The sequence below is a fragment of the Ailuropoda melanoleuca genome, chromosome 6 (genome assembly GCF_002007445.2).
Source record: "Ailuropoda melanoleuca isolate Jingjing chromosome 6, ASM200744v2, whole genome shotgun sequence".
Taxonomy (NCBI): Eukaryota; Metazoa; Chordata; class Mammalia; order Carnivora; family Ursidae; genus Ailuropoda; species Ailuropoda melanoleuca.
Genome location: NC_048223.1, coordinates 55,414,894 through 55,438,480, shown reverse-complemented (window position 1 = coordinate 55,438,480; position 23,587 = coordinate 55,414,894). Strand labels below are relative to the sequence as shown.

General features: G+C 41.5%; 1 protein-coding gene across 1 annotated transcript in view; it reads left to right on the top strand.

The window, feature by feature from the left end:
* Positions 1-23,587, top strand: part of RYR2 (ryanodine receptor 2) — a 445,869-nt gene that overhangs the window by 391,177 nt on the left and 31,105 nt on the right. Inside the window, 7 exon segments of the mRNA XM_034663566.1 lie at positions 650-778; positions 11,715-11,819; positions 14,468-14,549; positions 16,587-17,884; positions 18,606-18,673; positions 20,138-20,285; positions 23,259-23,345. Coding sequence (XP_034519457.1) covers positions 650-778; positions 11,715-11,819; positions 14,468-14,549; positions 16,587-17,884; positions 18,606-18,673; positions 20,138-20,285; positions 23,259-23,345 — 1,917 coding nt within the window.

The following is a 23,587-nucleotide window of genomic DNA, read 5'->3' as shown; positions in this document are numbered from 1 at the left end:
TAGAGTAGTTTAAAACCCACACGATCAAACTTTCAGTTTCTTTTTGAGTATGTAAAAGTACAATATTTTTTTTACCTAAATGTTCAATTTTTGAAGCAAATTACAAAAAATATTGCTGAAAACATATTGGTGATTTTTAAAATCATATCTCAAAACCCAAATGTAGTGTGCATGCTAGACTACATTGTGTTATTACTTTAGCCAACTAAAATTCCTTCCAGTCTAAGGTATTGTTGAAAACATCCCGTTTAGAAAGGTTGGTCTTCTTTAGATGTCTGTTTATGGCTGTTGTCAGTGTTTTTAAGTAGTCTAATCAGTTTCTTGAGGGGCATTTATAGGAACAAGGAACATTTTTGTGTTCTCATGAGGAAACGATATGGGCTTTGTTGGAGAAGAAGGCCTGATGTCTGTAACCCAAAACACACCCCGACTTGTCTAATTTTTGTGCTTACATAGTAAACATTTAACTCTGCTCAATGGATAAATATGTGTTGATCTTATGTCTGTGAAGTTCAAGGTCATCAGAAACAGAAAGTCATTTTTAAAGCTAAGTTTTCTGCTTCTTCCTCCAGCTGTTGTTTCTGTCTAGGGAGGACAGGTTAGTGGTAGCTTTAGAATGTATCTAAATCCTATCATCTCTCTTTTCCAGGAATCCATTAGTGATTTCTATTGGTATTATTCTGGGAAAGATGTTATTGATGAACAAGGACAACGGAATTTCTCCAAAGCAATTCAAGTAGCAAAGCAAGTCTTTAACACTCTCACGGAGTATATTCAGGTAAACATTTAAATATTTCTGCTGTTTGAAGAAAAAAATGGAGAAGAGTCAACTGGCTAGCTTTGAATTCCATGGAAAATGCAAAATTCCTATTTTCCTGCCATGATCCACATTTGTTATTAACCTTTCGTATAGATTCTTAGCCAATGATGACAATTAAATATCAGGTTGAGATGTGAATTTATATGGACTGAATTTGCTTTACTGTTTGGCAGATCAAGATATTATTGACTCCTTTGAGGGATGAACGAGGATGTTGACTCTGTTTTATCTCTAGGGCCTGGTATTAAGCACTCAGTACATACTAAAGAAAGGAGGGAGAAAATAAAAAAAAAAAGAAGGGAAAGAGAAAGGACAGAGCATTACATTACTCTTTATTGTGTTCCAGTAAAAATAAGGAAGGAGTTTCATAGAAACTTTAAATGAATGCAAGTTGGTACAGCCACTCTGGAAAACAGTGTGGAGGTCCCTTAAAAAGTTAAAAATTGAGCTACCTATGACCCCAGCCATCGCACTACTGGGTGTTTACCCCAAAGATACAGATATAGTGAAGAGAAGGGCCATATGCACCCCAATGTTCATAGCAGCATTGTCCACAATAGCTAAATCGTGGAAGGAACTGAGATGCCCTTCAACAGATGACNTAGCAAAACTTTTTGTTAAACACATACGTGTGTGAAAGCACATACACACAATACATATAAAATCGTATAGTAATGTGTATTACAGGTAGAGTTCCAATAGCCATGAATAAAATATCTTTTTTTTTTAACATCAATTTGTTTTATATTCTTCTTAGGCTAAACTTCTAGACTTAGCCTGCAGATTTTTAAAAGATTTTATAAAATTTTGTTTTTTTCAACACATGAAACTGCTATTTCCTAGGGGATGGTCAGCCGTCTTTCTGTTTTCTGTCTCCATGGCCACTATTACTCTGAATCAGTCAGTCACTGTGTGTGAAGTGCCATCTGCCAAGGAGACAACAGGAGGAATACATTTAGTTTGTTTCATTAGACTAAACATAATCTCGTAGCAGGAAGAAGTGAAGTAAAAATAACAGATGGTCCCCCAGGGCCTAGCACAGGTGCAGGTGTTTACAGAATGACTGAGTGCATGAACACACAGGGCCAAGGGAGGCCGGCCCAGGAGGGGTGCTGCAGAGCTGGGAGTGGAGGGGAAGGACATGACCCTCACCTCTTCCAGCCCATTCTCTCCTCTGTGGTCGTACCTTGGAAGGATCTTACTTTCTGTATTCTCTCCCTGGGCGGGGAAGAAGATCCTTATCTCGACATTTCAAAATGGAAACATCACATTTGATCATTCTGAGAATTTTTCTTTAAATCAAATAAAAGCGAAAGTTAACATCTGTTTCAGTCCGCTCACATTCCTATTTCCTTATCTTCGCTGGCGCCCACTGTTCCCTTCATATTCTCACACATGTCTCACAAGGTATCACGATAGAGCGTTCTGTGTGAATTCTCTTGATTAAATAATAATATTATCTGATGACATTAGCAAACCAGTGAATTTTATAGAAAGCTGGTAAAACAGTTTCTATGTAACATATGGAACTTAAATGCCTTTTCAGTGGAGAGTATTTTCTGGTTCCTAAAATGGGTGAGATTTCTAAATTTATATACAACTAGAAGAACCCATTAACCTCTCACTATGTGCAAAACAACTTTTTTATTGAGGTTTACTCGACAAAACATTATATTAGTTTTAGACATATGACCTAATGATTTGGTGTCTGTGTGTATTGCGAAATGATCACTGTAGTAAGTCCAGTTAACATCTGTCGCTGTGGATACAGTTGCTTTGAGAAGAAAATTTAGGATTTACTCTCATGGCAACTTTCAAATATGTAATAGCGTTCGTAAGTGTTGTCACCATGTTGTTGTACGTTACATTCCCAGGACTTATTTATTTTATAACTGAAGGTTTTACCTTCTGATCCCTTCACCCAGTTCATGCCCCCAGCACCACCTCTGGCAACCGCCAGTCTACTTTGTGTGTTTATGAGCTTGTTTGCTCGTGTGTTTGTTTTTAGATTCTACGTTTAAGTGAGATCATACGGTACTTGTCTTTCTCTGCCTCACTTATTTCACTTAGCGTAATGCCCTCAAGGTCCATCTATGTTACAAGTGGCAAGTTTCTTCTTTGATAACTGAATAATACTCCGGTGTGTGTGTGTGTGTGTGTGTGTGTGTGTGTGTGTGTGTGTGTCTGTGTGTGTGATTTCACATTTTCTTTATCCATTCATTCATCAATAGACACGTACGTTATTACCGTATCTTAGCTATTAAAAGTAATGCTGCCATGAACGTAGGATTGCACATATCTTTTTGAGTTAGTGTTTCCATTTTCTTCAGATAAATACCCGTAAGTGGAATTGCTGGATCATAGGGTAGCTCTATTTTAATTTTTTGAGGAAACTCCATACTGTTTTCCACAGTGGCTGCACCAATTTACATTCCCACCAACAGTGCCCAAGGAGTCCCTTTTCTCCACACCCTTGCCAATGCTTGTTATTTCATATATAGATATAGATACAGATACAGATACTGTGTAATAAAGACTATGGACTCTGAGAAACAAACGGCTTCAGAGGGGTGGGGGCTGGGGGAATGGGATAGATGGTGATGGGTATTAAGGAGGGCACGTATTGCATGGTGCACTGGGTGTTATACGCAACTTATGAATCATGGAACCTTGCATCAGAAACCAGGGATGTACTGTATGGTGACTAACATAATGTAATAAAAAAACATTAAAAAAAAGATTTATAAATAGAATATTGAGATTTATAAAGATAGACTTAAGAAAAACTAAATTAAAAAAGAAAAAGAAAAATTTTATAATGTATATGACTAATAAATTGAACATTAATTTTGAAATTAAAAAAAAGGTTTGAGGTGTGTTATGATTTTGATTTTCCCGATGATGAGTGATGCTGAACACCTTTTCACGTACCTGTTGGCCATCTGTGTGTCTTTTTTTTAGAAAAATGTTTATCCAGATCTTCTGCTCATTTTTTAATCAGGTTATTTTTTGCCGTTGAGTTGTATGAGTTTTTATATATTTTGGTTATTAACCCTTTATCAGATATATGATTTACATATATTTTGTCTCATTCAGTAGGTTGCCTTTTCATTTTGTTGATGGTTTCCTTTGCTGTGCAGAAGCCTTTTCGTTTGATGTAGCCCCACTTGTTTGTTTTTGCTTTTGTGGCCTTTGTTTCTGGCATCAAATCCAAAAAAAAAATTATTGCCAAGACTTATGTCATGGATCTTACCACTGTTTTTTCTTTAAAGAGCTTTCTGGTTTTCAGATCTTACATTCAAGTCTTTAATACAGTTTGAGTTCATTTTTGTGTATGGTGTAAGGTAGGGGTCCAGTTTCATTCTTGTGTGTGTGGTATATGTTGTTTTCCCAACACAATTTATGGAAGAGACTGTCCTTTCCCATTGTATGTTCTTGGGTTTTTGTCATAAATTAACTAACTACATATGTGTGGATTTATTTTTTGACTGTCTTCTGTTCTGTCAATCTGCAGGTCTGTTTTTATGCCAGTACAATCCTGCTTTTCATTACTGAAGCTTCATGGTATAGTTTGAAATCAAGGAGCATGATACCTCCTGATTTCACAAGTTTGCTTTGGCTATTCAGGGTCTTTTGTGGTTCCATGCAAATTTTAGGATTGTTATAGTTCGTGAAAAATGCCATTGGATTTTTAAGAGGCATTGCATTGAATCAATAGATTGCTTGGGGTAGTATGGACATTTTAACAATATATAGTCTTTCAATCCATGAGCATGGGATATCTTTGCATTTGTTTGTATCTTTCCTACATCAGTGGCTTGTAGTTAGCACTGTACAAGTCTTTTACCTCCTTGGTTAAATTTGTTGCTAGGTATTTTAATCTTTTGATGCAATTGTATGTAGGATTGCTGCCTTAATTTCTCTTTCTGATAGTTTATTATGAGTTTATAGGAAGACAAGAGATTTCTGTATATTGATTTTGTATCCTGCAGCTTTATTGAATTGATTCATTCTCACCATTTTTGGTGGAGTGTATTAGGATTTTCTATATACAATTTCTTGTCCTCATGCAAATAGTAATAGTTTTACTTCTTTCTTTCCAATTTGGATGTCTTTTATTTCTCTTGCCTAGTAGCTATGCCTAAGACTTCCAGTACTACATTGAATAAAAATGTGGTCCCACTTGTTTGTTTTTGATTTTACAAAACTCACTTTTGCAAGGAGTGGGCATCCTTGACTTATTCCTGGTCTTAAAGGAAAAGCTTATGCTGAAAGGATTTGCCAGTAGTTTTATGGGGGTTTTCTCGGATGTAACAAGTTGTTTTTCTCTTGCTACTTTTAAGAATCTCTTCTTGTCTTTAACTTTTGATATTTTAATTATAATGTGCCTTGGTCTCTTTTGGTGCTTCTTATTTGGTTACTTTTCCCAGGTTAGGGAAGTTTTCAGCCATTATCTCTTCAAATAAGTTTTCTGTCCCTGTCTCTTCTCCGTCTGGGGCCCTTGTGATGTGAATGTTAGTTGGCTTTATGTTGTCCTGTAAGTCCCTTAAGCTATCTTTACTTTTTTTTTCATTCTTTTTCATTTTTGCTGCTCTGACTGGGCGAGTTCCGCTGCTCTGTCTTCAAGTTCTGATCCTCTCTTCTCCATCTTGTCTGCTACTGAACCCCTCTTATATATTTTTCAGTGCAGTTATTGTCTTCTTCAGCTCTGTGACTTCTGTTTGGAATATTCTTATACTTTCTTTCTTTGTTGAATTTCTCACTTTTCTTATCCATTTTTTCCCCTGAGTTTGGGCATCATCTTTATGACCATTCCTTTGAATGCCATATTGTTTCATTAATATTTTTTTTCTGAGGTTTTATCTTGTTATTTCATTTGAAACATATTCCTCCTCCTCCTCCTCCCCCCCCCCCCCCCCCCCCCCCCCTCGCGTGTTGTGCGTTGATGCNGAGATGAACTTTATTGTTCAACCCTGTTGAGACAAGAGCCCCCTGTTCTTGTCTCAAACCGTCATGATTGCCCAAACAGTGTATTTTATTTTTAATAACTGACGGTAGTTGAAGGAGTGCCAGGCCAGTCAGTGTCTCAAAGGAGAAGAATTTAGCACCTAGCTTCAGGGTGGCTGGAAGCTAGATCTCCTCAGGGAGCAGCTTTTTTGAAAATGCAAATGTATACAGTCCTGTGGGATGGCAAGCATAAACCCTGTTGGCCCCGGAGCAAGACAACCTGGAGGTGTCCCCTGGGCAGCAGTTGTAAAAATCAGGGCTCCAGATGAGTGTGCATGCTCCTTTCTGGGAACTACTAAGGAACTGTGGTAAGGCAGAGGGTAGAGGGCACAATGAAGGGATCCCTTGGCCTGTGTTCCCTGAGAATACCTTCTTGGCTCCTAGATGTGTGCCAAACCTGAGGCCTGACCCCAAGACAAAAGCTCCAGGAATAGCAAGTACAATTCTGTCATGGAAAGGCTACGGATATGTTTCTGTCTGCTCCCTGTGCAGTGCCATGGGGGTGGTAGCCTGCCGGGAGCTGTTTCTCTGCTTGTTACTGTCCAGTGAAACCCAGGAACCCAAGCCACCGTGCTCTCCAGAGCCAAGTGATCCAGGGGTGTCCCCTGGCAGCAGCCACACAAACCAGGCTACCCAACATAGAAACTAGGTACATGTAAGATCTACCCTCAGAGAGACACTGGCTCTCTGGAATGTTTCAGAAGGAGAGTTCGAAGATAATGCATGCCCTCCAAGGTCTCAGGAAGGATTTATAGTCAGCCCTTAGTTTATTAATGAGAAGCCAGCCCCTCAGGCTACAGCTCAGTTGATAAGCTAATAGACCTCTGTCCCAGAGAGATTGAGCTCCTGGGTCTATTGCAGCTTGCTGTGCCCTGGGGGTGGTAGCTTTTAAGAACTCTTACTTCATTGGTTATAATCCTGAGTTCCTCTGAGCTTAAGCCTCACTGGCCACCAGAGCCAGGCAACGTAGAGGTGTTCCCTGTCAGCAGCCACAAACTCAGGGCACCAGAGAAGAGTGTAAGCACCTTTCTGTAAGATACCGGTTTGCTAGAGTGAGGGAGAGGGAGAACACAAAGATTGTGTCACCGGCCTTCCTTCCCTGAGTGCAGCTCCGTAGGCCCCTGTAAGTGTATCGCCCCAGAAGCCTGCCCTCTGGCTGGCTGGCACCTACACAAACACACAGGTCTCTTCTCTGAAACGTGTGTTTCTACCTGCTCTCTGTGTGGTGCCCTGGGCATGGTGGCCTGCCAAGAACTCCTCTCTGGTTGTTAGCATCTCATGGGACCCAGGATCGCGAGTCCACCGGATGTGTGTAAACGCTCCCCTGTGGAGATACTGGTGCTCCCAAGCACAGCAGAGGGCGATCACAAAGATAGCACTCAGTGGCTGGAGTGAGGCAGAGGGGAAGTGTAAACACGGTATGCACCAGAAAAAAGGGAGGAGGAAGAGAAGGAAAAGAAGAAGATATTAAAAGGACAAGAAAAAAAAGATGGCACCCACCATGAGAGAGCCCACAGACTGGAGAATAGAGATGGTGCCCGCTAGCATTAGCAAGGCAGAGGAGAAATGGGGAGATGGCAGCCTCCCTCCCCAGAGAGCATCCTGGAGGGGCCCTGCCCCTCAGACCCATGCTTCAGAATTAGGAGATGAGTCTCTTTCACATGAAGTCTGGGTGCTTACAAGGGGCTCCTTCTGCGCTGGGCCCTGGGGTCGGTGAGTCTACTCAAGGGCACCTTATGAGCTTTTCTTTCCTTAGTTCACCAGGGCGCCATAGGTCTTGTGGGCGGGAGCCCCATTGGTCTTAAAGGCCTAATGTTTTGGGGGGCTCGTTTCTCAGGTACTGGTATTAATAGTTGGGGTGCCCAGTGTAGGGTACAAATCCCTTTGCTCCTTGGGGAGAAACTCTGGATTTTGAGATTTCTTCCAGTGGTGGGGAATCATACCTGGAGTGGGGTTTATGGAGAGACTGCTCAGCCTTTCCCGCCTGCTACCATGTGCTTTCTGTCTCATATGCAGACAAGTAGGTGTCGGTCCACCAATTTTTAGGTTTTTTCAAAGGAAATTATTCCATACGTAGCTATAGATGTGGTGTAGCCATGGGGGGACATGAGTTCTGGATCCTCCTATGTCACCATCTTGACCTGGAACCCCAAACTTTATTCTCACTTGTTCATGTAACAGAGAACATTCTATATGAGCATTCAAGGGATAAAGTAGCTTGGCTTATTATGGTGTGTTCATTCTTTTTAAGATTTTTAAAAATTTATTAATTTGAGAAAGCAGGAGCAGGGAAGGAGAAGCAGGCTCCCCACTGAGCAGGGAGCCCAATGCAGGGCTCAATTGCACGACCCTGGGTTCATGACCTGAACCGAAGGCAGACGCTCAACTGACTGAGCCACCCAGGCGCCCCATGGCTTGTTCCTTTTTTAACTTCTTATTACTCCTAGTTTACATGGCATTTTTATATAAATTAATCATTTCTGAAATATATGTTAATAATTTTTATATAAATTAATCATTTCTGAAATATATGTTAATAAAAATTTCTGAAATATATGTTAATAAAATGTTAATAATAATAAAAATATATGTTAATAAAAACATAAAATATGTTAATAAAATATGATTTTAGATCTACAGAAAAGTTGCAAAGAAAAAGTAGAGAAGGTCTCCATGTAAGATTCACCCAGCTCTCTCTAACATTGACATTTTATGTAATTTTGACACATATATCAAAAGCAAGAAATAGAAATAGAATCTTCTCATCTAAATTACAGACTCTATACTGACTTTACCAGTTTTTCCACAAATGTCCTTTTTCTGTTCCAGGAACGAGTCCAAGCTACCACGTGGAATTTAATGAAATCTATTTTGAAGAAGCTTGTGTTAGCATCATATTTACTGACTGTTACTAATACTGTGAATAAAAGCTCATCATTAGCTTCATGCTTATTTTGGACTGCCTTTTAGATTACCGTCTTGCTTACTGCTTTTTGAGTCAGATTTTTGCTAACCATAGAGAACTATTTAAGAGGGAGATCCAAAACCAGTGAAATCAAGGTAATCATCCATAGGATTCCATGCCAGCTTTAGTGAAGGCGGAAGAATTAGAATTGCTTGAATAAGAGGACATTATATTGTCTAAGTTCCTAAAGTAAGACCACAGAATCATTGGTGAGAAAAGAGAAAGTTTTAGTTGTCATTGCCAGAAGTTCAATCTGAAAGTAAGACCAGCCCACCCTCCGGCAGTCAGTGAAAGTTTTATATGATGCAGGCACCGAAGAGATTCGAGAAATAAGAATGTTCCACAGTAGGGGAGGCACATGCTCAATCCAGATTAGTTATCATTTCCCAGAAGTGCACAGCCTGGGCTTGAGCAGGTCCTAGAAAGTAATGTAAGTTCTCTGTTTCAGCTTTAGAAGGAAAAATGGGTAGGTTGGCCTTAGGTCTGCAGCCCATCACCTCAGGGTTGCAAAAGCAACTCTTGGTCACCTAGAGTTTGCAGAAGATCTGAGTCCTTTGTCATATAATAGTTTAACCTTTGGTTAAAATATTAAATACTACATGAAGAAAATTTTTCCTGACTTGAGGAAAAATCAAGCTTATTTTCTTTGAAATGGCACTTAATTTACTTTTATTTTTAAATATTTGTTTATTGAAGTAATCCCTACACCCAGGGTGGGGCTCAAACTAAGGATCCTGAGGTCAAGAGTCACACGCCCCTCCGACTGAGCCAGCCAGGTGCCCCTGAAATGGCATTTTTCTGTTCACGCTGTGGCCCCTGTACTTTGCACCCTTGCAGGTGTTTGCGCCGTGAAGCACTGTGCAGACGCTTGACGTGAGCCCACGTGGAATCCTGAAGATCCATTGCTTTGAAACCAGAGTTGTAGGAGCCAGACAGGACTGAAGTACGCAGTCAGGTCGCTGTAGCCTGGTCCCTTGCATGGCCTCCATGTATTAAGCTGGAAGTGAAAATCACCTGACTCCTCCTCCCCGCTTTCTCTCACACTTGTTCTGTGGGCCATTTCTTTACCACTCTTTGAACGGATCTTGTATGCTGGCCACTCTCAGATAAATAAAACTCCTTCAGTCTCCTTGTCACAGGAAGAGTCCCACTGCATCATAGCCCAGTGGCACACTCAGCTCTTGTCCCATTTGAAATCTCCCCTCGCCCTTGGGCTGGAAATGCCTCTGATGTGAGTGAGGGTGGGGGGCCAGGCATATGATCTGCGCTTCTCTTCTGTCTCCCCGCAGGATTTGCGCTTCTCTTCTGTCTCCCCAAAGGATTCTTTTCTTCTTCCTTCTTCCCCTTCTTCTGCTCAGCCTCTGGCATCCACAGGGTTGGATTGGAACTGTGCGAGAGGAAGATGTGCGGGCCGGGTGGTGGTGAGGGTGGAGAAGGTCTTTCTTCCTGTGGGTCATGTGTAATTCAGAACAGCACAGCGGAGCTGGGTCTGGGGGCATATTGTGTTGTTTCTTGGATAAGTGGGCTTGGCCCACTGACTGCTGCTAGCACCTGGAAATGCCTCTTTTCCCACCCAGACCCTGTGCATCCCGTGGCATCTGTCTACCCACCTTGGAATCACATCACCCTTTCAAACAGTGTTGCTGGGCAAGATCCCACCATCTTGGTGGAAGGGTTGCTTCCTCCTTAGGAGCCTGTATGAGAAACACATGCCTTTTTTGCCACTCTGTGTCTTTCACACTTTCTAATACCCAGCTTCAGGACAGATGCCAAGCACTCCGCCCTGGAAGGCTCCTTGCTCACTTGGTGCAAAGGATGCAGTGTCTCTCCTCTTCTGTCACAGCAGGGGTGGACGGTGGAGATGCCCAGCATGTGGCAAGCTCTCCAAAGTCTCTCACTTTTCACTTTCATACCATTTATGTCCTTAAGGTGGAAAGATCTATTTAGTCTACCCCTTTGCACATACTGAGTCTAGCACCTTGTTTTTGAAATATGGAGGTACCTGGCACTTACTGTCTTTTACTGTCAGCTTTAGGAGAAAAGAAAAGCTGAGAACAGGACAAAGTTCCAGTTCAGTATCTCGTCAGTATTTGCAGCATGGTCATCTCTTCTGGTCACTTGTTCCTACAGTAAATGTGTTTTAATGTTCTCTCAAATTTATACTCATTATGAGTCATTGTCAAAAGGAACAAATGAATTGGAAGTTAAGAACCGTGTTGTATATATATTTTTCTTTTTTTAATAAAATCCCTGTTATTTATTTCCCTGGTGTGTTTGCAAAACTTCGTGATTGTAGAATTTTTCCTTGGGAAATAAAAATAGAGGCGGTCTCCGTTCAAGCATCCTGCCTGCTACAACGCGTCCTCTCTGCTGTCACGTAAAGATCACTTCTGAATTGTGAGCTAAGAGAGCAAAGTTAGGTTCCAATTACCCTGGATTCTGGGTTCGTGAAGTTAATGACTGAGTAATTATCTTTGAAAATCTCAGTGGTTGTCAGATTGGTAAAACAGCTGTACACTCAAGAAATCGTTGAAGAGGACTTTTTCCTTGATACGAATGCTTTGTCCAGGTTACTATTTAGCAATAAGAAGTAATTGCCTCTTATCTTAAACTTAGTCTCAGATGCTACACCAGGTAGTAACTACTGATTGAATTGACTTATAACCAAAACAACTGTATCCTACCGTCTTCCTCTAAATAAAAGAAACTAAAAACCAGACATATATGAAGTAATTCACCATTCTTTTTTTGTCACTGTTTTATTATGCATACAGAAAGAAAACATGAAAATCCTTGAGAAAGTGTTTTTAGAATTTGTTATATGTAAACGCTAAGTTAATTTTGTCCCTGATTATTAGTGTAAGGTTTATTTTGGCAGTTAAGTTATTGAGAATGACTGCTGTCTGTCTGTTTCTGGTGCAGGGTCCTTGCACTGGGAATCAGCAGAGCTTGGCCCATAGCAGGCTGTGGGATGCGGTTGTGGGCTTTCTTCATGTATTTGCCCACATGCAGATGAAGCTGTCTCAGGTAAATGGCCTTCTTCCACCCTAAGTGACAAATTCTATAATCATTGGCAAATTCAACATGCTACCTTTGTTGGAATATGATCTTTCTTAGATCACTTCTTTACACATCTTTTACTCTCTACATATTTTTTAAAGGTTTTATTTACTTTAGAGAGAGAGAGTGGCAGGGGAGGAGCAGAGGGAGAGGGAGAGAGAGAATCATAAGCAGACTCCATGTTGAGCGCAGAGCCCGATGTGGGGCCTGATCTCATGACCCTAAGTTCATGACCTCAGCCAAAATCAAGAATCAGATGCTTGACCAACTGAGCCACCCAGATGCCCTCCTTTTACTCTATATTTTTAAAAAAAATTTTAATGAAAGAATTTAATGCAGGCTGAGAATAGATGGGAGCCATTACTGAAATTTGAGAACAAAGGATGTTAAGGAATTGAATACAATGGAGAAATAACACAGTGTAGTCCTCAAACATTGTACATTTTACAATCCTTCATAGACCCACCTCTTGGTGATTATTCACTGGAATTTTCCTTCTCCCCCCAGGTAATTGAAAAAGGATTTGTAGTCGGCAAATCCCCTGTTAGAGACAGTTTTCTTACTGAGTCATAAATGAGCAGCTGTTCTCAATAGATGGCATTCACTCATTAACAGGACATTTAACTTTGCGAAAGTCAAAGAGAAAAAATATGTAGGGATCAGCACATAAAGAACGGATTTACAGAAAAGAGTAAATAAGCCCCTTTGATGTGGTGAACTTTGATGATGCTCCTGAGATCTGACATACCTGTCAGGGCCTGGGTGTTCTCCAGGTGTCAGGTAGAGGAAAGAAGGCTGGATTTAAGGCCAGACCATTGCCACTCCTGTCCAGTGTTTTCACTCACATGTCCTGACAGTATGCATGTATCAGCTCCCTTTCCTCCGGTGAAGTGAGGACACGTGCACATGCATGCCCCCCCGCCCCCGCCCCCACCCCAGTGGCCTACAAGTCGGAGCATATTGTCAGAGATCAACAGCCCAGGGCATTGGTTACAGTGGTGAGGACAAGTTTTAATCAGTAATAGCTATCACAGTAGGGAAAAGAGTCCAGCATGAATGGAGCTCCACTATGATTTGTACAGAGCTGACTGGGTGTTTTAAAGAGGGAATGAGGAAACAGGCAGGCGGCCGGTAGCGGCAGGAAGGGAGAAATCACAAAGGGTTGGTCGGTGTAGATACGATTAGTCCAGCTGTGTCCACAGGCTGGCAATTTTTGAAGTTTACCTCCTACCCTCACACAGAGACTGGGAGATGAGACCAGTCCCCAGGTGTCAGCAGGCAGAAACAGGACAATTATTTTATTTTATTTTATTTTATGTTATGTTATGTTAATTTTTTAAGCAGCCTTGAGTTTTCCCAGGCAGTCCCTCTAAGGTGGGCTAGGATCATCCTAGGAATGCAGCCTGAGCTGGTAGAAACTATATTAGTCTTTTGTTCAAGTCTTTATAGCCCAAGATTGAACCCTAGTTGAAAAGAGGACTCAAAAGAACCTGGCTTGAGTTTTGTCAACATCTTGTTATTGGTAACTTCCACCAAATAAGGAAATAACATGTTTCTTTCATCTAATCACTAATGACATTTTAGTAAGTAAAGGAAACCAACATGAACCAAATTTATACACTTACAAGAGAGTTCTCATTCTGGTGTAGTTCCATTGTTTTATTAACATCGGGTGCTACCCAGCAGTTGTTCAGTTTGTAGACCTAGCCACGGGAACACTATTTAGAAAGAAAGTCTCATTCTTCCAGCCATAGAGAAATATAGCCTTATGTGTAGCAAAATCTAAATGAATAAAATGATACCTTGTATATTTTTTTTAAAAAAGAAACAAAGCATAGTTTCAAATAAAAAGAAAATTTGATGATTCATAATGTTGTAATGTTGATGTAAGTACATTCTGTGTTTCTAGACCCTGAATTTAAGCAGTGATGTTTGGACACAACATATCTTTGTAAATGAATTTTTTTCATGGTGAAAAATCAAAGGCAAACACAAACAAACAAAAAACCCAGAAAATCTTAACCAGAGAAATATCAGGGAGTTTAATAAAATTGGTAAATAAGATACATTATATATTGTTTCTATATTTTGGGGTATATTTTTGTTAAATTTATATAAAATAAACTTGTCATATCACTGTTATACCTATTTTTCCAGAATAAGTTTTATAAAATGTATAGCATTTTTGTGTAATAAGTGAGGAAGAAGGAAAAACAAGGACAGTCTTCAAGAAAAGAAAAGTGTCAGGTGTGTGGAGGCACCTGCGTCTTGCATGGTGCTGCCTTCATCCTTGTGTTAGACTTGTTCATTGTCCTCAGACATACTTCAATAAAATGAGATAGAATCAGTAATAAATACTAATTCTGAAGTGTATCTCTTTTCAGTAAGCTTATACTTTATTGCATGGCCTTTCTTTTGTTCTCTAATTCTGCTAAGTCTTTACAATTGGTAAACCAGTACTCTTTGTGAAAATAAGTGTGCTGTTCTTGCTACATAATCTTCTCATATTATCTCAAATGCAATATATATGCTATGTGTTCTATGACATATATTATGTATTATGTATATATGTATTATGTATTATATGTTATTGTAACATATGTTAATATTTTCAGGATTCCAGTCAAATTGAGCTATTAAAAGAATTAATGGATCTTCAGAAGGATATGGTGGTCATGCTTCTGTCCATGTTAGAAGGTAGTTTTGATTTATATTTTCAAGTTCCCATTATCCTTTTATTTCAAGGATTAATAGGTGTTTGTTTATGAAGTCAGCATGCCACAGAGAATAAAATATCAACCCTGAGATGTGACAGATACCTTGGATTTATCACTGGCTTTATTACTGATTCTCAAAGTTATCTTTTTTAAAGGAGATATCTTGTATATCTCAGTTTTTATAGCGATGGGATGAAACCTATAGTAATGTATAGTGACACTTTTCATCTCATAGTGATAGCCTAAAGAACACGCTCTTCAGACACGTAGTATATGAAGATTTTATTTGTTAGTCTCTTTGTGATCAGTGGGGACTACAGGCATTTGGATAAACTCCAACTGTGTAAACCACTGCCTTGAGCTGGGTGCACTGTGATTCCCGAGGGTTATTCACGTCCTGCAGGAGAAGGAGAACAGAGGGCATCACCCCCCACAGTGGCCTCTGGTGGCAATCTCGTGCTTCCACCACGTTCCTCCCTCAGCTCTCATTCTCTCTCTTTTCTCTTTCCAACGTGTCTTTCTCTGTTACTGCATTTCTCTTCCGTGTCAGGCAGTAATAAGCGTGGTGGTCAAGAGCTTGGGTTTGAATCCCCACTTTCCCACTTCCTAGCAGTGCGACCCTTGCACTAGTTCCTTCTCTATTTCCTCTTCTGCAAAATGGAAGTAATGACAGAGTGAATGTGAGAAGTCAGTGAAATCACGGGAATACGACCAAAGCTACTAAAAACTGTTTGCTCTCGATACCTATACTTTTTTCTTGAAGCCTTCCGAATTTTTCACTGGTTCTTAGTCTGCCATGCTTTGCATAACTGCACTTCGATTAATGAAGGCAGGAGGCATGCCTTGTGCTAGGACTTCAAATATGCCACGTTTGTAGAAACCCTGAGGCGGCAGCCACTGCATACCTTCTGAGCACAGGACCCTTTACCATGATGTCAAATCAAATTTTAGTCTAGATAATAGTAACCACAAGCAGAAAAACAGCAGGAGCAGCAGTGAGTGCACCCGTGAGAACGTAAATTCACCCGCTGTCATGTATTGGCTCCTCATTTAATCCTCATGCCAGGATTACGAGTTTGATAGTATCATTACCAATGTTTTACAAAAGGGGAAACTGAGGCACCAAACTCTAACCAGGCTGCTTAACTAGTAGATGGTGGAGCCTGGATGCAAACCCAGCAGTGTGGCACAGGCGGACTCCAGCAGACCTCACCACGGGTCTTTGTACTGTTTCTGTCTTTATGTTACACTGCACATTCTGTTCAAGGAATAAAAGCGTCTGTGACTCTATAATTTAGGATAGTATCTAATTTTCTCAAGCTTATCAGCGATCTTTCATTTTCTGACAATAAATATTCTGGACCATGAAGAAATGTAGGGAGAGGGCTTTACATTGTAAATCAGAAAGAGCATATAATTTGCTTTCAGAGGATCTGTTGGAAGTCCTGGCACTCCCCCCTCACTAATCCTGTCACAATGGGCACATTGATTTAGTCTTGCTACACTTCATTTTCCTCCATAGTCAAATCAGAATTAATAAAAAGTACCTGCCTTACAGACCTAGGAACATTAAATCAGGTATTGTCTACAAGTAGTGATTTTTCAATCCTAAAAAGCTGTCCAAATGCTCATTTTTATTAACATGAAACTGAACTTCAGTTTCTGGCTTTAGGATATAAATGTTTACACTGTTTTTTCTATCCGAGAACATGTCACTTTCTTAATCAATTTGAGGGAAAAACAAAAACAAAAAAACAACTTTTGTTCAAATATTGTTGTACTCGTGTTAGTCTAACCTCTTTGCAAGTATGGTTTTGCATGTGTTTATGTAATTGTTCCTTTAAACTGGAGTTTACAAATCACTATCCATCTTTTCCTGAGACTTCGTGCAGTGGAAGATAAACAAGGAGCTATCCTTGGTTTAGATGTCATGTAAGATTTATATTGTCATTTTTTTCTGTAGATACTGGGTTTACCAAAAATGTTTCCTTGAACACATGCAATTCTTTACCACCAGGTAATGTTGTTAATGGAACCATTGGCAAACAGATGGTCGATATGCTCGTGGAATCTTCCAACAATGTGGAGATGATTCTCAAGTTTTTTGACATGTTCTTAAAACTAAAGGATTTGACATCCTCTGACACGTTTAAGGAATACGATCCTGATGGCAAGGGAGTCATTTCCAAGAGGGACTTCCATAAAGCGATGGAAAGCCATAAGCACTACACACAGTCGGAAACCGAGTTTCTTCTGTCCTGTGCAGAGACCGATGAAAATGAGACCCTTGACTATGAGGAGTTTGTCAAACGGTTCCATGAGCCCGCAAAGGACATCGGCTTCAATGTCGCCGTTCTCCTGACCAACTTGTCTGAACACATGCCCAATGACACGCGACTGCAGACTTTCCTGGAGTTGGCAGAGAGCGTGCTGAATTACTTCCAGCCCTTTCTGGGCCGCATCGAGATCATGGGCAGTGCCAAACGCATTGAGAGGGTTTATTTTGAAATCAGTGAGTCCAGCCGCACCCAGTGGGAGAAGCCCCAGGTCAAGGAGTCTAAACGGCAGTTCATATTTGACGTGGTCAACGAAGGGGGAGAAAAGGAGAAGATGGAGCTTTTCGTCAACTTCTGCGAGGACACCATATTTGAAATGCAGCTGGCAGCACAGATCTCAGAGTCGGATCTGAATGAAAGGTCAGTGAATAAGGACGAAAGTGAGAAGGAGAAGCCCGAAGAGCAGGGACCCAGGATGGGTTTCTTTTCCATTCTGACGGTCAAGTCGGCCCTGCTGGCTCTCAGGTACAATATCTTGACCCTCATGCGGATGCTCACCCTGAAGAGCCTGAAGAAACAGATGAAGAAGGTGAAGAAGATGACGGTGAAGGATATGGTCACAGCTGCCTTTTCATCCTACTGGAGTATTTTCCTGAGCCTCCTGCATTTTGTGGCCAGCGTTTCCAGAGGCTTTTTCCGCATCGTTTGCAGCCTGCTGCTGGGGGGCAGTCTGGTAGAAGGAGCAAAAAAGATCAGAGTGGCAGAGCTCTTAGCCAACATGCCGGACCCCACTCAGGATGAGGTGAGGGGGGACGGCGAGGAGGGGGACAGGAAGCCCATGGAAGCTGCCCTGCCCTCGGAAGACCTGACAGACCTGAAGGAACTGACAGAGGAAAGCGACCTTCTTTCGGACATATTTGGCTTGGATCTAAAGAGAGAAGGAGGACAGTACAAACTCATTCCTCATAACCCAAACGCTGGCCTCAGTGACCTCATGAGCAACCCGGTCGCCATCCCCGACGTGCAAGAAAAATTCCAGGTAATGGACTCTAAGTCACCGTAGCCTTTTGGACTTCAGGTGGGCATGATAAATGAACTTTGCACCCGTTCTCGGGCTGGTGTCAGAGTGGTATTAAATACGTGACTTGAAGTAATCTTAAACCGTTAAGGTATAAGCTCAAGTCCCACCCTAACGACAGCAGTCAGCTGAGCCATCATCCCATTCACACCCAGTTTAGGAGTCTTTACCACGTGCCTAATGCCACTGGCTGTCATAGCACATTCAAGGAAATATAAGATGTGACCACTGCTTTCAAATTGTCTTAAAGAGTTTGTTAGAAAGATATAACTAACACTCATGGAAAAACAAGGAAATTAGGAAGGGCTCAGCAGTGTAGACACTAGACAGTAGAGGTCACCTACGTTGAGAAAGAGGAGAGATCATTATGGTTGGGCGTAGTTCGGTGAAGCTTAAAGGGTGAGTAACGTTTGAGTAGGTGGAAAGGTAAAGAAGGTACTTCTGAAGTACGAAAAGAACCTGAGAACCTGAGAAGGAGCCCAGGGGGTCTGTACTTATTGCTGGCATGGGAGGGACGAGTGGAGAAGGGCGAGAGTTTCGACCAGCAGAGTGAAGGGTGTGTGTGACAAGCGGGTATCATCTGTAGGTTATGACTTGGCTCGTGGCCACAGAGTTCCGTCAACTAACTCAAAGGTGACGTGTAATCCTGCTTTTCTTTCTTCTCCCCCTTGGTTCCATGAAGGAACAGAAGGCGAAAGAGGACGAAAAGGAGGAAAAAGAAGAAAACAAATCTGAACCAGAAAAGGCCGAGTATGTGTTGTTTCTGCATACTTCCCTTTCAGTTAGCCTCCGTTACTTGCACTCTCCCTTCCTTCTGGGGACATGATGGACAGTCTCGTGCTAACGATGAAATCTGCTGTCCCAGAGGAGAGGCTCTTGGGGGAGGACCCCTCAGGCTGCCACGCCAGCCCTTCCTCCTTGTTCCAGGATGATTCTGTTTGTGGACGACTCCAGCAATTTCCGCATAGTGCGTCCACAAGGGCACGGACTGCTTCCGTTCTGCCCCTAAAATCCTGCAGATACTTCTGTCCTCGTAAGCCAGGGAGGAGACGAATATTCTGAGCACCGCTGCATAGAATTCCTGCAGTGACGTCCCTCAGAGCGTGGCCCCACAGCCACATGCATAAAAATGGCCTGGCAAATTTGTTAAAAACAAAGAGCCATTACTGGGCCCCAGCGCAGGGCTCCCTGATTCAGCAGGTCTGGTGTGGGACCCAGAAACCTTCAGTACCCCCCCCGCCCCCCATGCTCCTGCTGCTTCGGAGCAGTAAGAAATAAAGAGCTGAATGTGAAGCAATAAAAATGGATCACTTCCTCATAACCCCAGCTTTCTGTTAATCATTGAAACCTACATCTTTCCCCCAGTTTATATAGTTTCATACCCACACTTTTAAAAATCAGTGGAGTCAAATTTGCAGTGCCTGTAGGAGCCCCTATGCTTCCATAGCACTTTTATTTTTCTCCTCATTGTTATTTTCTTTGGCTATTCTCTATAGTTGGCACTATTTATAGGTCCTGCACGGTTGTAAAAATGGCCACGTTAATGACTGTTGTAGTGAAATGTAGCAGCGTGACAGTCATTTCAGGGACAATTCTTTCATGTTAAAAATAATGTTAGATAGACCTCACACAGGTTAAGTATGGGTTATGTATATGTGACTACCTATAAAGATGGTTTCATGAAGGACTGGGATTTTTGCATCCAGAAGGGTTGTAGGTGTCAAATTTCGGTGTTTCTAATTCCATAATTGTCTGCAGAATGAGTATCTTGACATGCTTGATACACACAACCAACCAGATGCATATGCCTCTGATTTTAAGTCCTAATGGCTGGTCAGTGTTAAAACTGAAACATTAAAATCATAATTTAAAGATAAGGTTGTTGGAAAGTCACAGCAAAAAATAAGTGTCTTCATGGATATTCTCTTTTTACTTAAATGTGTTTATGGCACAATTGGAAGGGAATGCACTCCATACAGCTATAAAGACACTTCAAGCCTGTAAAATGCCCTTTAGATTTGAACTTCACAGGATTGTCCATCTACAGGAAGCAAGAAATCCTCACCCTCATTCTAGAATTCTGAATATGATAATGTACTAGTTTTCAACAAGGATACTATGATTTACATATTTGTTCATGTGTATAATTTGGCACAAACCTGTTCACCTCTCTAGTTTCTGGATGGCTTGCATTTCATTCATTCGTGTTCGTAGGGGAGAAGATGGAGAAAAGGAAGAAAAAGCCAAAGAAGATAAGGGTAAACAGAAGTTGAGGCAGCTCCACATGCACAGATATGGAGAGCCCGAAGTTCCCGAGTCAGCGTTCTGGAAGAAAATCATAGCGTATCAACAGAAACTTCTAGTAAGATGTTTTAGAGTGAATATCATTATTGATATATTGTGAGACCACAATAATTCAGGCCCAGTAAATATTCAGGGACCTTTCCTTGGGTGACAGTCAGGGGACCAAGTCAGTCCTACAAGTGTGTTTTATTTGCTCACCTGAGTGTATTCATCTTTTATCATAAATGCCTTTGGTCCGCTGCTCCCTGTCATCAAACCAGAACCTCCACACACCCACATTACGTGAAGCCATCTGATTTAGGGACCACCAGCACTGTATAACCAGTGTCTTCCCACAGACACTTTAGGGCAGATTAATAGATACACTCTGCAGGACACTGGGTGAGGCTCCGTGGTGCAGGAAAGCCAAACACGACGTTGAGGGTACAAGTGATTCATATTGATGTTCCAGAACTGGGTTCATCAGTTTTTCTAGGACATCACCTTTTTATTAAAAGCCCAGTTACCAAAACATTAATGTAGTGAGCCAACTTCCTACTGATAATAATAAGGTCTATTCAAAATTATTCTTTAAATAGAAACAAGGAAAAGAAGGGAATGAAAAGAGAGAAGACAGTTCTTTATGTAGTGTCCTATATATTTTGCAGAAATGCTCCCCAAATTAATAAAATGCATATTCGTATTTGAAAAACTAAGAAAGGAGGTCTAGTTCTCTGTTCAAAGTCATACAAGATGGAATTCATAAACATTTTGGTTTAAAGGCCTTTTATTATAACATGTACACTTTTTTAAAGCAGGAAAATATTGGGAGATGAATGTGCAGAATAAACCTACAAGAGGTGCTACTGATAATGTCAGCCCTAGATACTGAGGCCAACATTCCTCATAATAATATCATTTGAAAGACAAAATCATGTTTAATGTTTTACAGCTTTTTCAAAATCAAAAATAGACAAGAAACTCAGTATATTGTAGCCCTTCATCTATAAGGGAAGTGGATTGTCCTCAGTAATTCAATAATCTAACTGCTTACATAGAAATAAATATTACACATTCTTATTTAATTTATGCAAACATATTTTAATTAATAGTTTCAACTATGTCTTCTTAAACTGTGTTGTATTTTCCCCATGTTGTTTAGCACGAAGTATCCTGAACGTAAACATTTTGTAGACACCTCTGGATAATCTCTGATTTGCTGGGTTGTGATAGTTGCCATGGCGGCAGGGGCAGCATGGATGGTAGGGCATGAGGTTGAATGGGCTCCCCAATAACCCGCCATGGCCCCCGTGGGTTCCTGAAGACTGCGTTTAACTATAGTGCAAAGCAAGTCCGTGAGGTCTGTCTTCCATCATCTGCCTCAGGGTCACATGTTCTCTCTTTTCCTGCTTGTCTTTCCAATATGACTTTCTCTGCCCACCGTTTTGCCTACACAAGAATAATCATGGCTACATCAGGCTACTACAGGCCCCTTGTCCCTCAAGTCTTTGTGACTTGCCAGCTCAGATAACCAAGGTTACTAACCCAACCTCCATGACCCAGATCCAGCCTTCCACAAGGAGAACCAATGTGACTAGGCTATGGTAGGCTGCTTTGGTCCATAAGCCATGGTGGTAAAGGCAGGGTCCTGTGTGCGAGATCCCGCCACCCAAATGGAGTGTGTACATGGAGACAGATAATGGGGTACGTTGTCCTCTTGATATGACCTATCATGCTCAAGCCATGGTGTATCCCCTTAGATACCTCATAGACCTCTCCCCCTTCATAGTAAAGCAGATACTTGATATTTCCCATCGCCTTTTTCCTTAAACCTATTTCTCCTCTAGGTGTTTTTTCCAGCCCATTAATGGCACCATTTACGGAGTTGCTCTGACCCCAAATCCAGAAGTTACCATCTCTGAGTCCTCTCTTTCTTTCCTCCCTCAAATCCAGTCCAGTGGGAATTCTTCCCCATTCTGTCTTCCAAGCAGGGCTAATCACTCAGTTCTTCCATCTGCACGGCTCCTCCCAGGCCAGGCCACCGCCATCACTGTCATCCCTCCTGCTCTCCTGCTCTAAGTAGTCCCCTTGCTTCCATGCTTGCCTCCTTTCTGTCTCCCACACAACAATTGGAATGCTCTTTCTAAATTATAATCTGGTTGTTATCAAGTCCTCTTCAGATCCCCCAATAGCTTGCCATCCCACCTGAATAAAGGAATAATTCCAGTTAGAATAACAAGAATAATAACGAACTTTCCCCTCAGTGAACTTATGTTCAGAGCAACCCTCTGCGGAAGGTTCTGTTGTTGTGCCCACTTTCCAGATGACCAAAGTGATAGTACAGGAGTGGTTAAGTGCTTGTCTGCATCTGCAGTGAGTGAGTGGTGAGGGGGGGCTCCACAGCTGGGCAGCGTGGCCACAGGGGTCATAAACCAACCTGTCTCACTGGAAGGAACGTTACAAATTTTTATCAGAAGCCTGTAAGCCTATGTCCCCCTCACCTCTCTGACCTCATTCCTTCCCACTCCTTCCTCTCCTCTCTCACTGTCCCTCAAGCACACTGTCACTCCGAACTCAGAGCCTTCGTGTCCCCCAACCCATCCGTGCTCCCTCTCTCACTCCCTCTCTCTCTCTCTCTGATACACTCTCCCCCCACTTGTTCACTTGCCTTACTCTCCCCTGGTATTCAGGCCTCTGCTCAAATGTCACTTCTTAAAATAAGCCTTCCCTGACCACCTATCTAAAATAGGACCCCCACTCCCTAAGCCCTTAACCTGATGGATTTTTCTTCATAGCATTTAGCATCCCTTGAGATTATGTTTTGTTTCATTTTATCTTTAATCTGTGGATGTGTTTCTTTATCATTTGTGTCCTCCATGGCGGCCCAAATTTTCTTATTCGCTGTTATGTCTACAGCACCAAGAATGCTGCTTGATACACAGTAGGCTCTCAAAAAATAGTTTTGGGTAAATAAAGGAATGCTTGATTTAAATTGTCTGTGCATGTCAATCTCTTGATTCAGTGACCTTTTAATCATTTTTTTCACCTTCAGAACTATTTTGCTCGCAACTTTTACAACATGAGAATGTTAGCCTTATTTGTCGCATTTGCAATCAATTTCATCTTGCTCTTTTATAAGGTACGTACATCTTCATCTTTCAGTGACCATTATGAAAGTACGGATGGACTGGATTGCATGCATAGATTTCACAGATCCACTAATAAGCACGTCTAAACCTATTCTAAAATATGTTTTGATGAAAGAGGAAACCTAGAGGTCAAGCACATGACTAATGGTCTAGTGGGAGGAGTGGATTTGTTCCTCCAAACTAAGCAGGAAATGCCTCACTGATGCACATTTGGTTCAGTGGGGGGGTCTCC